We start from the raw sequence: 16,002 nt of genomic DNA, 5'->3' as shown, positions 1-16,002 counted from the left end.
ATGTCTGATGGCCCAAGTGTTAGTTCTCCTACTGTTTGATTTATAGAGCAGCTGCTGCAGAGCCTGGTTTACACCCGGTGGCATGGGACAGAGTGGTGGAGAGGGAGAGCATGTTTGCCTGCCCTGGCGTGAGGCAGGCGAGTACCTCACTGCACCTGTGGAGAACATGCTTGGAGAGATGACCATGAACCCATAGAGAACATGCTAGAAACAGCCCAGAGCGGTCCTGCCTTCTGCACCTAACCCCAGGGCACGTCGGGACTGGTTGACAGTGAGTGGCCGAGGTAGAAGTGGAGTTGACTGGTGGAAGGGGATAGAGACCCCAGCATTGCTGCAGGACAGGCAGCCATCTGCTTGGGATGTCACTGTCCACCAGCCTGTGCTACCTGGGTTCAGCCACCCTGTCCTGCTGGGCTCACTTGCCCTGGACACTCACCAGCACCCCCTGGTCCCTGGAGCTGCTGCACGAGGCCTCTCTAAGGATCCTGAGCCACCCCTCCCATGCTGCAGGGCTGTGCAGGTGCCGGGCAGCCAGAGCGACAAGTGCCCAGAGTGGCAGCCCTAGCCCAGGCATCTGTCTCCCAGCTCCATGGTCACTTGTAGGGGACAGTTTGAAGGAAGAAAAGGGAACCTACCTCACACACATTTCCGCGATCACGCACCCCCAGATGCAGCCCCGAAGGCTTTGAGAGTCCTCGGGTGGGGTTGGTGCTCGTGTCCCTCTCCAGGAGGAAATGGTGTCTCTGAGGAACCCTTGCTGTGTGCGGTCACGAGCTTAGAATTCGTTGCCCGTCAACATAGGCAGGGAGAAGCTCTCCTTATGGATCTTCATACCAAAGAGCATAGCGTGCTTTGTCTTCATAACCACAATACACCTGATTGTATTGGAACCGTATCAACCTCTTTAAGAAGTGTAGGGACATAGTTTGTATTTACTTATAATTAACAAGACTCCAACTACGTGGACTTTCTCTGATACAATTAAAATATCAAGTAATGGCTTACGTATATTTCCTCCATCACATATGGTATATTACTATATGCCATACATCTTAGGCATTCATAGATAGAGGGTGGTGTAAGTGGATAAAACCGTGTACACTAACGCTCAGAGGACTTATTGCTATTTGGACTTTGATTTTTGCCGTACTTAATAACTTTAAGACTTCACTGCCCAAATGTGGCAAGTTGGTAAATTAATAATTAATATCTAGTGGGATCTGGGGTTGCCAGGGCTCTTACTGAGCTAAGTGCTGTAGCCTAACTGTGCCTGTGTGGCTCTTGCCATCTGGCCTCCAGTTCAACGTGTGTGGCACGATGCCCGTCTGCGGGACCATCAATGGAAAACCAGCTTCTGGCTGTGAGGCAGCCACCCAGACAGAAGAGCTGAAGAACCTGAGACCGGAAAGGCCTGTTGGATTCCAGAAGAGCCTGCAGCTGTCCACTGAGGGCTTCCTGACCCTGACCTACAAAGGGTCTCCTCCTGCTGACAAAGGTGAGCTCGGCCCTGTTCTCTAGCTGACGGGTGCTGTGCCCACTGACCCTTTCTGGCTGTGTTGCTAGCACACCTCTGCTGTCCTGGCAGGGTGCCTGCCACCCCCTGACCTGGTCTCTTGTACGTGCCCACATCTCATCTCTGTCTGCTTTAGCGGCTTATTTCAGTGTGATTCTGTGACTCTGGAGAGGTGACCCTGAGTTACTGGTCCTGTGCTGCCCTCCTGCCTTCCCTCCCCTGGCGTCCTCTTGCCCTGCACCCCAGTCCTCACAGTGGAGTATTTTACTCTTCAGCACACTTCTTCTAGGTACTGACGAAGAGACGGGGAGGGTGAAGATACAGAAGTTACTCTTTTTCCTAAGTTAATTTCTCACTTCTGATTTTTCCATTCAATCTTTACAGTTTCTTAAATGTAATTTTGCTGTGTAAATTTGTTAGCATTTCTGCTCTTTGCTGCACCTGTGTTGGACAGCAGAAACAGTTGGCATTTTTTGGTTCATGAAGTGCAAGATCAAGTTCATGCCCTTCAAGATGCCAGCAGCTGTGCCAGGGGCAACAACAACTGCTACCTATGAGCACGTCCTTCCAAGAGCCAGTTTTGTGTTGAAATGCTGTGTGTACGTTTTCTGGTCAGTTCTCATGTACATTTTCTGGTCAGTTCTCTACGAGTCTTATCCCTCTTGTGCCTCTGTCCTTCTGCCTAACCCTGGCCTCATCTTGTATGTGCAGTAATGAAAACTGGAAAGGCCATAGGCTGGGGACAGAGTGGATGGCTTGTTGGCCAGCAAGAGAGTTAAGGATCCAGACCTCTTGGATTCTGATACCAACTCTGCCAAGTAACTCTTTCTCTTGCACTGATGAGGAAACAGGTCCCCAGAGTGCATAAACTTGCCCAGGGCCACCCAGCTAGTGAGCAGCAGAGCCAGATTTTTGAGTCTACATGTGCAATGTGAGAACTGCCATTTCCATCATGCCTTGTTACACTTGAGTGGAGACAGTTGTGTGATGTGGGTGCTAAAAATGCTACGGCCATCTTAGCAGACGTCACAAGTTTTCTGTCTGGAGGAGAGGAGAAGATTTTGCCGTCTTGGATCTGTCACCCCTATGTCCAGGTGTTCTACCTGACACCGCAAGCTAACAGACGGGGAGAACTTGGCACTGCTGGGAGAATAGCAGCCAGGGTAGTGAAGGAGCAATTTATGAGGTAGTTTAGGAATTGAGAATCTCGGAGTGAGGTCAGCAGGACGGTTGACTAGAGGAGCCTGGTGCCCCTCCATCCACGTAGAGGACCAAAACAAGGACAGGCAACACCTGATCCACTAGAGTGACCAAGGCAGGGTGCCCGAGTGCACTGGGGGCAGGGCACAGAGCTGCAGGGTGACCTTATACAGGAGATGAGCACACAGCGTCTGTTGTCCCGTCTCTCAAAATCAACCCTGAATGAAGAGGGCCTTTACTTAGTGGGGAGAAGGTAAGCAGGAGTGCCCCAGAAGCCCCCACTCCAAACGGATACTGAGTGTGGACTGCTGGGGACTGCTGCCTCGCCCTGGAGAGAGGGCCCTGGGACATTGTGCCCTTGCCACGTGGTGCCATCTTAGACCCCTCTCTCTTGGGGGTCCTGTGAAGGAGAGTCACACAAGCTCAGCCGACTCGGGCCTGTGAAGCAGCCAGGAGACCTGCTCACTCTTCAACATCTTTAGGAAGGACCTGGGTGGTCCATCCTGAGCATCTGGGACTGCAGAGGCCCCCATAAATGGTGCCACTACCCTGGAGACACCCGATGGCTCAGGCCTCTCATTCTTGGCCTCAGAAAGTAGTAAACAACCTGACCACCTCTCCTGTGGCCCCAGAAGTGGTGGAGTGAGTGGTCTCTTCTCGGAAACTCATCTCACTGAGGTCCTGAGAAGCAGGTTCAGGCTACCACCTGCTCTTGGCTCTGGGAAGGAGGTGAGCATATTGGCTCCTGAAGGCTCTGCACAGTTACCTGTGCAGTCCTCAGGCAAGGACAGGTGCTCTGTCTGAGCCCATTAGTGTGGCTTGGTTACCATGTGGTCCTTAGACAGCAGCAGGCCCCTTGCCCTGCTCTCCAGCAGCCTGGGCTGCACCCACAGCAGTGGCCCCACCTCATGTGACTCCCAGAGACCGTGGGTGCCCACAGTTGAGCCCCCTGTATCCACAGCATTCAGCAAACCTGCCTCACCTAAGGAAGCTGCATCCAGCTGGTGGTGCAGTCCACTGCTTCCCACCGGGACACCTGCAGGCGTCACCAACTTTGATCCCAGCTAAAGAGGCTGTGTGTACACGACACTGAAGTACCGACCTGGGACCAAAGACAAGGCAGAATATCCAGCCAGTCCCTGAGGACAGGCATGGCACTAGCATGGTCTTCACTTATGAAAGCCACCCTGTAAAACTGGTAGAGGCAGTTGACCCAGCAGAGACATAAATAGCAATGTAGGCACACAGGAAACATGGAAAAAGTGTTATGATACCTACAAAATACACGATAACTCACTAACAACAGACAAAATGAAAGCTGTAAACTGCATGCCAAAGAATTCAAAATAATGATCATAAGGAAACTTAAAGAGACACAAGAGAGCACAGACAATTCAGTGAAAATGGAAAGACAATATGTGATATAAATGAGAAATACAGCAGAGAGAGATCGTTAAAATTAAAGAACCAATCAGAAATCTTGGAGCTAAAAAACCCAATTGAAATTTTAAAACACAGTTAAAAACCCCAATAGTGGATTTAATAAGAAGAAAGAATTTCTGAGTTAGAACAAATAAGGATTCTGAACTTGGAGACAGGCCTTTTAAAGTAAACTTGTCATATTTTGTTTTTAATAAGAAATAAAAGATACTAAAGAATAAAGAAAGTCTTTAAAACTTATAGGATATCACTGAGTAAACAAATGTTTGTATTATGTGTATTCCAAAAGGAAAAGAGAAAAAAAAAGTATAGAAAACTTATTCAATGAAATAATTGCTGAAAACTTTACAAATATTGGTAAAGTTGTATATGTGCACAAATTAGATTTGACCAAAAAAAGGATCCTTAGACGTACTATAGTTGAGCTGTTAAAAATACAAGACAGAATTCTACAACTAGCAAGAGAAAAGACTTCATGTCACTTTTAAGGGAAACCCCAATAGACAGACAAGCAACTTCTTTGCGGAAACTACCAGCCTGGAGACAATGTGATGGTAAAAAGTTCTGAAAGAAAAAAAATCACCAACCAAAATTTTTATATCCAGCAAAGCTATATTTCAGAAAATAAGTAGAAATGAAGAGTTATTTCTAAGACCAAAAATGAAGGACTTCTGGCCCTGCAGCAAATGCTAAAGGAAGCATTATAGTAGAAGCAAAAGGACTGTTATCATCATGAAAACGAGCAAAAGTCAACGAAAAACAGTTACATGAGAGAGAGAGAGTCAAACCCTAACAACATAGACCTACCAGCCCACAAAGATAAGTAAGAGAGGAAAAGAGAGCAGAGGTACACAAAGTGACCAGAAAGAAATTGACAGAATGGTAGGAGTCTGCTGCTGCTGGTCATCAAAAACCTAAGTGTGAGTGGACTAGATTGGATTCCCCAGTGGAAAGATACAGACCTGTTGAATGAACTCAAAAAAAAAAAATAGATGCAGTGATAAGCTGACTACGGGAATTTACTTCACCAGTGAAGCTGGGCACAGTCCTGAAAGTGAGGAGATGGAAGGAGGTATGCCAGGCACACAGAAACCAAAAGCCATCAGGAGGTGGACGGATCATCAGACCTAGCATCAAAGAAGCAACAGCAGAGAAGCATCAACGTTAACTGTGCCAAGTGGACCCATCAGACATTTAACATCTCATCCAGGCAGAATGCACATTTTTCTCATCCAAAGATGGAAAGTGAGGCCACAAAACAAATCTCAACAGATCAAAAAAACAAAATCAAAAACAGAATATATCTTCTTTGACCTTAATGGACTAAAATCAGAAATCAACAACCAGGGGAACTTTAGAAATTATACAGTACATGGAAATTAAACAATATTATCTTGAGCAACTCATGGGTTGATGAAAAAATCAAAAGGAAATGAAAAAATTTCTTGAAACAAATGAAAATGAAAACAACGTATAAAAACCCATGGGATATAGCAAAACAATACCAAGAGGGAAGTTTTACAGCAATAAATGCATCAAAAAAAAAAAAAAGATGTAAAAATAAACTAACTCAAGATGTAACTCAAGAAACTAGAAAAGCAAGAACAAACCAAATTCAAGATTGGAGTAGAAATAAATGAAATAGAGACTACAAAAATTACAAAAGATCAATGAAGCAGAGAGTTGGTTTTCTTGTGGGGGGGGAGTGTGGAACCTTGACAAATGTTAGACTTCAAGAAAAAAAATAGAGAAGTGTCAAAACAGGAATGAGAAAAGGAGACATTACAACGATAACATAGTAATATGAAGGATCATTTGGGGCTGCTATAAGCAACTTTATGCCCACAAATTGGAAAACCTAGATGAAATGTGAACACAAAAAACAACTGGAATTGAACCATGAGGACATAGAAATATAGTACAGACTAATATGAAAGAAAATATTGAATTGGTAATAGTAATAAAAGCGTCCCCCAACAAAGAAAAGCCCAGAACTAGATGGCATCACTGCTGAATTTTACCAAACTTCTAAGGAAGAACTAGTGCCAGTTCTTTTACAGAATATTGAAATGGAAGGAACACTTTTATAGGAGGCCAGCATTCCTTGGTACAAAAGCCAGGTAAGGATGCAGTACAACAAATAGAGAAAACTACAGACCAATATCCCTGATGAGCATGGAGACAAAAATTTTCAACAAAAATACTACCAAATCAAATCTAACAGTGCATAGAAAAGTTTATACACCATGTTCAAGTTGAACTTAGGGATGCAAAGATGGCTCAGCATATGCAAATCAATAAGTGTAATACACTCCATCAACAAAGGGAAAGGACATGTTCTCTCCATTGATTCCAAAAAATGTGGTAAAATTCCATATCTCTTAGTAATAAAAATCTTCAAAAAATTGGGTATAGAAGGCAGATAGTAAATAGTAACTAGGCAGATAGCAGATAGTAATATAGTAAAGATTATGTATTTGACACACTTAAGGCCTATATCGTATTTGATGGGGAAAAGCTAAAATTCCTTAAAGAGTGGGAACAGGACAAGGCTGTTCATTTTCACCACTCTATTCAGTACTAAAATATTCAGTAGTAGAAGTCTGAGCAATAAGACATGAGAAAGAAATGAAGATCATACAGATGGGAAAGGAGAGGTCAAATTATCACTGTTTTCAGATGGCATGATTTTATATATAAAAATGAGTACACTCCATCAAGAAGCTGTTAGAACTGATAAATGAGTCCAGTAAGATTGCAGGATACAAAATTAACACATAAGACGCCGTAGCTTTTTGTGTATCGATAACAATTGCTGAGAAGAAATCAGGAAACTGATTTTATTCACAACAGCTGCAAACAAACAATTTAACCAAGGAAGTGAATGGTCTCTAAAATGAAAGTTAAAGAAACACTGAGGAAAGAATTTGAAGAGGACACAAAAATGAGAAGACATCCCATGTTTATGGAATGGGAAAATTAGTATCTTCAAAGTGCCCATACTACCCAAATGATCTACAGATGAAATGCAATTCCTGTCAAAATCCCAGTAACAAGCTGAGTGCAGTGCCACATGGCTGTAATCCCAGCAACTCGGGAGGTTGAGGCAGGATTGCAAGTACGAGACTAACCTCAGCAACTTAGCAAAACCTTGATGTCTTAGTGAGACTCTGTCTCAAAATAAAATACAGAAACAAAAAAAGCCAGGGACATTGCTCAGTGGTTAAGTGATACCCCTGTACAAAAAAAAATCTCAATGACAGTTTTCACAGAAATGGTAAAAAAAAAAAAAAAAAAATCCCAAAATTGGGGGAAAATCACAAAAGATCAAATAACCAAAGCATTCTGATCAAAAAGAACAAAGCTGGGATGATTATAATACCTGACTTCAAAACATACACTAACGACAAAACTCGAAGGCTGCCGGAACACACAGCGGAGAAAGCAAGTCTCCTCAGTAAACGGTGCTGGACCCACTGGATAGTCACAGGCAGAAGAAAGAACTTAGGCCTCTGTCACCAAATAGAAAAGTCCACTCAAGATGGGTCAAAGACTTACATGTAAGACTGGAAACTGAAGCTGTGGGAAGAGGGTATAGGGGGAACCTCTTGACATTGGTTGGGCCAAGATTTTCTGGATATGAATCCCCCAAACAGGCAATAAAAGCAGAAAATGACAGATCAGATTCTATCAAGCTAAAGTTTTTGCACAGCAAAGAAAATAATCAACAGAGTGAAGAGACAACCTGTAGAATGGGACAACATATTTACAACTTGTTTATGTAATAAGTAATTGATTTCTAGAATATATAAGGAACTCATTCAATAGCAGAAAAAACAATCAGATTTAAAAAATGATCAAGGGACTAGAATAGATTGTTCTCAAAAAATGATATACAAATTGGGTTTATGCAAATCAAAACCACAATAAAATATTCTCTTATCCTAGTTAGAATTGTCATTCGGAAACCCCACCCCACCCCCCAAAAATTAAAGGTTCTAAGAATTTCATGCAGAGAAAGGGAAACTCAAGTCCACTGTTGTGGGAATGTAAATTAGTACATCTGTTACAGAAAAAAAGCGTGAAGGTTCTTCAGAAAACCAGAAATAAAAGCACCATGTGATCCAGGAATCCCATTACTGTGTATGTTGAAATCACACGCCAGAGAATACCTGCACTCACATGTGTATTGGAGCAGTGTTCACGATGGCCCAGGTTACAAAGCCAACCTAGGTGGTCCGTCAGCGGATGAGTGGATGAAGAAAATATATTGTCTACACACTAAAATATTATTGGCCTTAAAAATGAACTTCTGTCATGTGTAGCATCTTGGATGGAGGACACTGTGTTTCACGAAATCAGGCCCAGAAAGACAGATACTGTGTGTTCCCACCTGTGAGTGGGTGCTTAATAGTTGGTCTCAAAGAAGCAGAGTGGAATGGTGGTTAGGGAGCCTGGAAAGGGTGTGGGAGAGGCAGGGTGGACAGGGTGGTTAGGGCACGGGAGTGCTGTTGTACAGGAGGAATAATGTTCCACAGTGCGGTGGGACAGTTACAGTCAACGATAACTAATCACATGTTTCAGAGTAGCCAGTAGGAAGGATTTTGAATATTATATAGAGAAGTGATCCGTCTGAGCTGATAGGTGGACCAGTCACCCCGATCTGATCATTGTACAGTTCAGAGGTATGTTGAACTGTAACACTGTACTGCATAAAATGTGTACAATTCATAGTAAATTCCAAAGGGAATCTCTTTAACTTGAGTGGTAAATGTGGGTTGGGTGTATGGTGTTTGCTGGGTTCCAGGGCAGGGGACAGGCGTGTTCCCATGATGTGTGGGGAGCTCATGGGCCATCGACTGGAGTTCCAGGGAGGTCATTTCAAGGGTGAGGGAGAACTCAAAGGACCCATCAAAGGGGATGGTGTGTTGACTCCTGTCACCTGAAGGTGACAGGCTGGCATGGAGGGTCCTCCCTGTGGGCAGGGTGTGGGGTGCATGACTTCTGGTTTCTGTTAAATCTGAGTTTCTAGTGTGCCTTCATCACACCATCAGCAGCATGTGGTGGTCTTGGTGCTGCTGCAGGGTGTCCTCCCTGGCCGACGTGTCCTGCAGTCCTCCCTCTGGGTGGCAGAGGAGCGTGGATGTCAAAGCCCCGGGTTGGGACTTACTCTAGAAGAGAAAGCTCACTCCAGACTCCCTGGTTGGAGCCGTCGAGCGCAGGGCACAGGTGGGGTGAGGTGGTCCTGTGCTCTGCCGACGGGTCCTTAAGCTCTGGGCCATGTTCTGCCCAGCTGGCCATGAACCACCCTCTCCTCTCTATCGTCGCTCTTTTGCGCTCCAGTCTGAGACTGCTGTTCCGAAGACTGCCAGCTCGTCCTGGCTCTGATTTTGAAAATTCGTCTCTCGCTGGTTACTGGTTACCAGTGTGATCCTGCGGTAACGGCGTCAACCTTTCCTGCTGGGCCTGTCAGTCCAGGCTCGAGTGCTCTGCGGGCTATGCTCACGTGCGTAACCAGCCACGTCAGGGGTTGCTCACCCTCTCTGCCTTGGTTTCCTCCTTGTGAATTGGGGATGGTGACAACATCCTGGTGACGGCCAGTGATTAGTGCGCCGTAGCCGCGGCCCCTGCCTCTCACTGTCCGCCTGTGGCAGGAGCTTCCTTCCCTGTTCTTGTTTTGCCCTCACAGAATAGTCTGTATTGGATGCAGCAGATTTTTTTTAAAGGTTAGGTCATACAAGTCCCTTCCCAGCTCAGAGCCTTCCTGGGCCCTCCATTGTGCCTGGATAGAAGCCGGTAGTCCCTCCGGCCGGCACCTCTCGGCTCCTGCATGGTCTCCTCCCGCTCTTCCTGGCTGGCCCTGCCTCCTGTGTGCCCGTTCAGCGCTCCTCCCCGCCTGGGTCTTTGGGCTCTGATCCCTCTGCAGCCTGCACGTCCTGTGTTCCTTTCTTTCATTCTCGTCGGCAGCTGGAGCTTAGTATCTGTGAAACCCAGTGTGTGAGAGGTACACTGCTGCCTGCTGTTGGGATCGAAGCCGCACGTGGGGTGTGGGTCTTCCTGGGGAGTAAGAGTGCTGAGACGCTAGGCCCATGGCATCCGTGGTGCCATGGGTCACTTTCCACGAGTGGGGCCACTCGGTGTCCAGATCAGACCCCTGGGCACAGGTGGGGCTCCCACTGTGACTGACCTCCAGGGTGGCGGCCACTTGGTGCAGGGGCAGGGGCTGGGCTGAGCCGAGCTGCTCTTTAACCCTGGCTCCCTGCTCCACAGGCACTGCGTTTATCATCCACTTTCTCTGCAACGATGACGTCTACCCAGGCACCGCCAGATTCCTGCACCAGGACATCGACTCCACACGAGGCATCCGCAACACCTTCTTTGAGTTTGAGACGGCTTTGGCCTGCATGCCTTCTCCAGTGGATTGCCAAGTCACCGGTGAGCCGGGGGCCAAGCAGGCGACAGGCTGGGTGAGAGTGTGTGTGTCTGTGTGGGTGCGTGTAGCCTGCATCTGTGTGTATGTCGTGATGCATGTGCGCGCGTGTGTGTGCGTGTGCTGAATGCTGGTCTCTGGGCTGGCACTGCTGCCTCCGTGTGTGGGCAGTTCAGGGACAGTGTGGCCAAGCCTCCTGCTGTGGTGGCTCTTCTGTGCCTGGCGGTCAGAGGTGTGAGTCTGCTGCTCAGCCTTCTTTACTTGGGTGAAAAGTGGCCCCAGAACTAATAAGAAAATGGTGTTTCAGACCCCGCTGGGAACGAGTACGACCTGAGCGCTTTAAGCACGGTCAGGAAGCCGTGGACTGCAGTGGACACCTCCGTGGATGGCAGGAAGAGGACCTTCTACCTGAGCGTCTGCAACCCTCTGCCTTATGTGCCCGGCTGCCATGGTGAGTCTGCTGAGCCTTTCCAGTGCACTCTGCAGGTCTGCAGGTGGAGGGTGGCCTCTGTCCTCCCCCACCCCAACTCCACCCTCTTCTCTCAGGCAGCGCAGTGGGGTCGTGCCTTGTGTCAGAGGACAACAGCTGGAACCTGGGTGTGGTGCAGATCAGCCCCCAGGCGGCGGCCAACGGGTCCCTGAGCATCGTGTATGTCAACGGCGACAAGTGTGGGAACCAGCGCTTCTCCACCAGGATAATGTTCGAGTGCGCACAGACCTCGGTGCGTGTTCAGAGGCCAGGCGTGTCTGCAGGCGCCGGCCGCGTCCCTTCCTCTCGGGGGCTGTTACTGGAAGCCCGCTGTGCTTTCATGGCGTTTCGGCTCCCGGGAGGGTTTGACCAGAAAGCACTGTTTGGGTCTTAGCTGTTTAATAAATGCTGCCCGTTGGACTCTGGGAGGCTCAAGCTGGGGTGTTAGTTGTGGCCCTCATTTGATCCATTTTTTAAAAATAAGTTAACGGAATACCGAGTGTGCCGTTGGTCTGTCGTAGGGCTCGCCCACGTTCCAGATGCTGGACGACTGTGAGTACGTGTTTGTGTGGAGGACGGTGGAGGCCTGTCCCGTGGTCAGGGCGGAAGGTGAGCCTGGGCTGTCCTTCACCCCGACTGTGAACGCGGGGTAGCGGTGCTGCACGTGCACCCTAGGTGTGAGCCTGTGACGGCGGCCGCTCGGGGGACCGGGAAGCACTTCTGGTGGGACAGATCTTGTCCCTGAGTGTTTTTCTTTTACTGCAACACGGTTGCTGATTTTTGTCAGTGACCTTTTTCTTATGTACCCGTATTGATGTCCTTTTGGCGCCTCATGCTCGAAAACCCTCATGTGGGGTTGGGTTGGGTCTGATCCTGTGACTTTTTCTGAAAGTTGTAGTTCATATATAAACAACACAGTGTGGCGAGAGCTTTTGATGCCCATTTTCAGGCCGTACTCCCTGCTTGGAAGTGGGGTTTTGTGTGCAATAGCGGTTGCCTTTGCTCTGTGTGTTTGCACAGGGGACAACTGCCAGGTGAAGGACCCCAGGCACGGCAACCTGTATGACCTGAGGCCTCTGGGCCTCAGTGACACCGTCGTCAGCGCTGGCGAGTACACCTACTACTTCCGAGTCTGTGGGAAGCTGTCCTCAGGCGTCTGCTCCACCTCTGACAGGTCCAGGGTGGTCTCATCATGTCAGGAAAAGCGGGGACCAGAGGGATTTCACAAAGTGGCAGGTACCACTCATTTCCCTTGTGTTGGACTTGCAGGTTCAGCGGAGAACAGAATAGAATTAAAATGCAAAAAGAATAGAATTAAAATGTTGCAATGTTCTGCGCGGGATCGCGCTTCTCTGTAGGAAGGAGTGCGTGTTTTGCTGAAGCAGCGTGAGTGGTGGTCCCGGTTTCACGTGCTTTCTTGACCAGCATACGTACTGAAGAGCTGGTGTGGGTTTCTGACCCAAGATCACATTTCTGTCCATCCTCAGGACACTGAGTAGCTAGTGACGGGTCTTTGGGGTGGTCCTTTCTAGGCTGAGTTACAGGGGACTTGTCAGTGTAGGGTTTGACCATAACGGGCAGACAGTTATCCACGGCATCTCAGCACCCGGGCCAGATTTAATGGGTTTTAAGAGCTTTAAAAGATGAAGCTGAAGCAGCTCCGCGGTGGGCACGGGCAGTGACGTCTCAGGGTTGGGCCGAGGCATGCCGGCATGTCACCAGACCTGAGGTTGCTCTGCAGCGCTGGGCAGGGGAGGTCCGGCTGCATGTCTGCGGGTGCGATGTGACGAGTGTGGGTGGCCCAGTGCCAGGGCGTGGCTGGACACAGCTCAGGACGGTGTGGCAGCGGGACTCGCTCTCTGAGCCTGGCTTGCATTGCTGCCTCTTGAACAGGCCTCCTCACTCAGAAGCTGACGTACGAAAACGGGGTGTTGAAGATGAACTCCACGGGGGGCGACACCTGCCATCAGGTGTACCAGCGCTCCACCACCGTCGTCTTCTACTGCGACCGGAGCACGCAGAAGGTGTGTGTGCGCCGCGGCCTGCAGAGCCCTGCCCCGCGGGCTGCGTCGTCTCCCAGACGCCTGGGTCGTTGGGTTTCATGAGACCCCCGGGCAGCTTGGCTTGGAAATGTCCTTCACGGGAGATTGTTGAGCTGGTCTGTTCTCCTGGGCGTAGCCCTTCCTCCCAAACCTCGAGGCCGAGCCGGTCGGAGCTCTGCGTTCCTTTCTGACCTGCGCCCGCTTCACTTGCAGCCAGTGTTCCTGAGGGAGACTTCAGATTGCTCCTACCTGTTCGAGTGGCGGACCCAGCTCGCCTGCCCCCCCTTCAACGTGACCGAGTGCTCCTTCAAGTGAGTTGCGCTGGTGTGCGTTCGCTGCAGCACCTCCTGGAGGTTTCTCAGCCCTCTTCCCCAAGTGCCTTCGTGTCTGTGATCGGACGGTGTCTGGAGCAGAAGCACAAGGGTGGCGTGTCGGCGCCTCTTGGGCTTCCCCAGCATGGGGGACGAGAGTGGGCCAGGTTCCTGCCCTCCGCGCCTTCTGTCGGGAGCTGGAATGATGCGGCCCCTTGCCCCAGTCCTCTCAGGTGGGCGAGGAGTGTGATGGGGTAGTACCCGCTGCGGGCTTCCTGGGGGCTCCCTGCCCCTTGGATCTTTGTTCCTCGTGACCCTAACATGTTCCTAGGAACTGGTGACGTGGTGGCTCCCTCGTGTGCCTGCCCAGAATCGCTCTCACAGCTCTACTGAGCGGCCGCTGCGGGTCCCTCAGTGGAGGGTGGTTGAGGCTCCCCAGAGCTGTGCTGGCAACTCGCGGTGCCACGCGCCTCCATGGCAGTGGGCACTTCCTCCGGCCCCTCCTGTGCCTTCCGCTTCCCCATCCTGCACGGTGTCAGTGATAAATGAAGTGCTTGGCTGGTGGTTTGGTTCAGTGGCTTTGAACCACAGTTCTAGTAATGTCACCTTTCCGGCTTGCATTCCCCAGGCATTTTCACTTAGAGCAAAGCATTTTTTACTTTTTTTTTTTTTTTTTTTTTTTTTTTTTTAGGAAAACTTTTATCGGTTCTTTTCAGTTAGACGTAACGTTAGGTTCGTTTGGCATCGCTGTGAAAGCCTGGAGGGTCATCTGTTCCCGTTCAGTGCCAGCACCTCGTTCCTTCTCCCTCTCCTCCTCCTCTTCCTCCTTCCTCTACGCCACTGCCTTTTCTGCTGTTTACTTAGGTATTTTGATTTTTAATTAGCATGTCCAAAGCTGTGGCTTCAATTCCTAATACTGCAAAAAGAAAGCTCTCATGTATTTTTCTTCCATATAGATTTTCCAAGTCATGTTCCTAACATTATTTCAGGCAATCTTCAGTTTTCTGATTTTTATAGATATAATTTTGATTTTTTTTCCCCTAAAATATTTCTATGCAAAGTTTTTGAGTGGAATCAAGTCAAAGAAATGTCCCGATTGTTTACAATGAAAATTAGTGTGTGTGTAGTAAAACAGAGTGAAAGTACATACAGGGTGAGGTACCCACTTCCCCTTCTTCTCCCCTCAGCCCTATCCCGTAAATCTTCTGAAGATTCTTTTGGGACCCTCTGTGACTCTGAATGGCACACATATCCCTCATGGTCAACCCCCAATAGTTATTTGTTGACTCTGTTTTCAAGATGAAGATTGTGGCGAGGGGCAGTGGCACCCGCTGGTCATCCCAGAAACTCAGGAGACTGAGGCAGGAGAATTGCAAGTTCAAGGCCAACCGGGCAACTTAGCAAGACCCTGATTCAAAATTAAAAATGCAAAGGGCTTGGGATGTAGCTCAGAGGGTTCCATCCCCAGTACTGCCAAAAAAAAAAAAAAAAAGGGTAAGCAACTGTCCATGAGGTGTCCCTGAGGAACTGGTTCTAGGACCCCGCCCCTCCCACATCCACCCACGTCCACACACCTTGCTACCAGGGACGCCCAGCCCCACAGGTGAAATGGCGCTGCCTTTGCGTATCCCCTCCGTGCAGTGTGTGCGCTGCAGACTGCTGTGGCGCCGTGCTTGGGAGTGGCGGGCGTCCGTCCGTGTCCAGCAGTCTCTCAGCACTGCGGCCTACAGTTGAGTCTCTGACCCCTCCACCTCCTGCCCGAGTGCCATTTCCGTGTCTCCCATGGGGTCTGAGCTCTCCTTCCTGCTGGCGCCTCTGGCTGCCTCTGGGCTTCTGCTGACTCTGCCTGGTCCTGCTCTGCACCTCTCCTGTGCCTGCCGCTCTGCAGCCACCTCTTGGCCTCCCTGCCTCCGCCCTTGCTGCACATTCCACTAGACCCTGGGAGAGTGTCAGCCAGACCGCGTTGACACTTCTGTACAGGGACGGCCCATGTCTTTTGGAAGCATGAGCTGGAGTTCTCACTGTGACTAAAGACCCACGAGCTGTCACCATGGTGTGGGTCTGACTCGCCGCTGCGGCCTCACTCCCCGACACGCCCGCGGCCGCCCGGATCCTTGCCTTTCTTTGAATGCACCAGGCTGTGCCTCAGGCTGTTGGCCCGCGCTGTCCCTCTGAGGGTGGTGGTGCTACTGGGCCTCTGGCTCTTCCATTTCTTCTGGGTTTACACAGAGTCCCCTCCGTAGGGCCCTCCCTGGCTGCTCCGTCTGAAACTGCCCCTACCCTGAAGTTCACTTCCTCCTCCCCTGCCCGTTTTCCCCTTCGGCTCTTATCACCACCTAGCACACTGTACTTTAAAAACCGGCGTTTTGTCCACGGTCCTCCTTCACTAGTAGCTTCTGCCGGCTTTCCTAGAAAGGCAGTTCTCACGTGTCCAGTGTGACACCGGCTTCGCAGCACTTCTGGAGGCGTGGCTCCTGCTGGTTCTCCTCCGAGTCCTGGGACCACGGGCGGGTCTGCAGCTGCTCAGCTGCCTTCCTGCTGGACCTGGTGCTCCGTGGTGGCCGAGAGTCGTTCCTATCAGTGTTGCCCTGGTGTGC

At 49.5% G+C, this 16,002-nt stretch overlaps 1 protein-coding gene across 1 annotated transcript in view; it reads left to right on the top strand.

The window, feature by feature from the left end:
• The window catches only part of Igf2r (insulin like growth factor 2 receptor), a 99,817-nt gene that overhangs the window by 57,878 nt on the left and 25,937 nt on the right, over nt 1–16,002 (top strand). The window contains 8 exon segments of the mRNA XM_047557338.1: nt 1,300–1,495; nt 10,424–10,588; nt 10,891–11,034; nt 11,130–11,305; nt 11,574–11,661; nt 12,073–12,288; nt 12,946–13,076; nt 13,308–13,405. Coding sequence (XP_047413294.1) covers nt 1,300–1,495; nt 10,424–10,588; nt 10,891–11,034; nt 11,130–11,305; nt 11,574–11,661; nt 12,073–12,288; nt 12,946–13,076; nt 13,308–13,405 — 1,214 coding nt within the window.

The sequence above is a fragment of the Sciurus carolinensis genome, chromosome 7, assembly GCF_902686445.1.
Source record: "Sciurus carolinensis chromosome 7, mSciCar1.2, whole genome shotgun sequence".
NCBI lineage: Eukaryota > Metazoa > Chordata > Mammalia > Rodentia > Sciuridae > Sciurus > Sciurus carolinensis.
Note: the sequence above shows the minus strand (reverse complement) of the source record. Positions and strands in the feature narration are given on the sequence as shown.